At 39.0% G+C, this 1,043-nt stretch overlaps 1 protein-coding gene across 1 annotated transcript in view; it reads right to left on the reverse strand.

Annotated features, from left to right (window-relative positions):
- The window catches only part of LOC101861335 (CD109 antigen), a gene marked incomplete at its 5' end in the record, with an annotated part of 40,801 nt that extends 39,984 nt beyond the window's left edge, over positions 1 to 817 (reverse strand). Inside the window, 1 exon segment of the mRNA XM_013090187.1 lies at positions 709 to 817. Within this exon segment, the coding sequence (XP_012945641.1) occupies positions 709 to 817 (109 nt within the window).
- Positions 818 to 1,043: the final 226 nt, after the last annotated feature.

Consider the following 1,043-nt stretch of genomic DNA (forward strand, 5'->3'; position numbering starts at 1 on the left):
GGTTGGTTGGTTGGTTGTGTGGTTGGTTGGTTGGTTGGTTGGTTGGTTGGTTGGTTGGTTAGTTGACTGTTTGGTTTCTTGGGTGGTTAATTGTTTGTTTGGTTAGTTGGTTGGTTAGTTGGTTGTTTGGTTGGTTGTTTGGTTGGTTGGTTGGTTAGTTGACTGTTTGGTTTCTTGGGTGGTTAATTGTTTGTTTGGTTAGTTGGTTGGTTAGTTGGTTGGTTGATTGGTTGGTTGATTGGTTGGCTTGGGCTTTTTTGTTTGAGTAAAAAGCAACACATTGACACTATAGCTGTTTTTTACTGCTAGAACAAAAAGGGGAAATTGAAACAACAGAGAAGAAGAAAAGTAGACAGGAGTTACCAGTGGCACCCTTCAGCCACTGGAATTAAGATAGAGAGCGAAACATCTTAAATTCTGTCACCCCTTCCATTTCTGTGTTGATATTAAAAACACTTTTTGTGCAGATTTCATATTATCTCCGAAGCTTTTCATTTTAAACTCAATAAAAATCGAAGAGCGTTTTTCCGGGACTAAGTAGTACGCAGAAGTGTTACAAGAAAGTAACAAACACACAAAAAAAGAAGGAGAAATAAGGACAGCAGATGTTTGACAGGAAAGATGGAGCAAACCCCACCAGAGCACCCGCCAACCACCCGCTACAATCAAAGAAGACACATGTACAGGCGTGGTGGTTGTTGTACAAACCTCAAAAGCCATCTGGGTTGTTTTGGGCGGTTTCCCGCAATAGTCAGGTCCCCTGTTGGGTCCGAAGTGTAATTCCACCATTCCTTTGACGGGCTGACCGAACACATATCTGGACACAAAAGTACGAGAGCTTGATTGCTTTGGTCTTATGTTTCGTTTTTTTTTAATATATAACTTTTTCCGCGTTTCATATTGTTTGAATTGTTAAGATTTTTACTAAAGATTGATCAAAAACAATAAACTCACACATAATATATATTATATAAACACATATTATATATTCTTTTTTGTATATAGGGGAGACAGAGACAGAGAGAGAGAGAGAGAGAGAGAGA

The sequence above is a fragment of the Aplysia californica genome, unplaced genomic scaffold, assembly GCF_000002075.1.
Source record: "Aplysia californica isolate F4 #8 unplaced genomic scaffold, AplCal3.0 scaffold01169, whole genome shotgun sequence".
NCBI lineage: Eukaryota > Metazoa > Mollusca > Gastropoda > Aplysiida > Aplysiidae > Aplysia > Aplysia californica.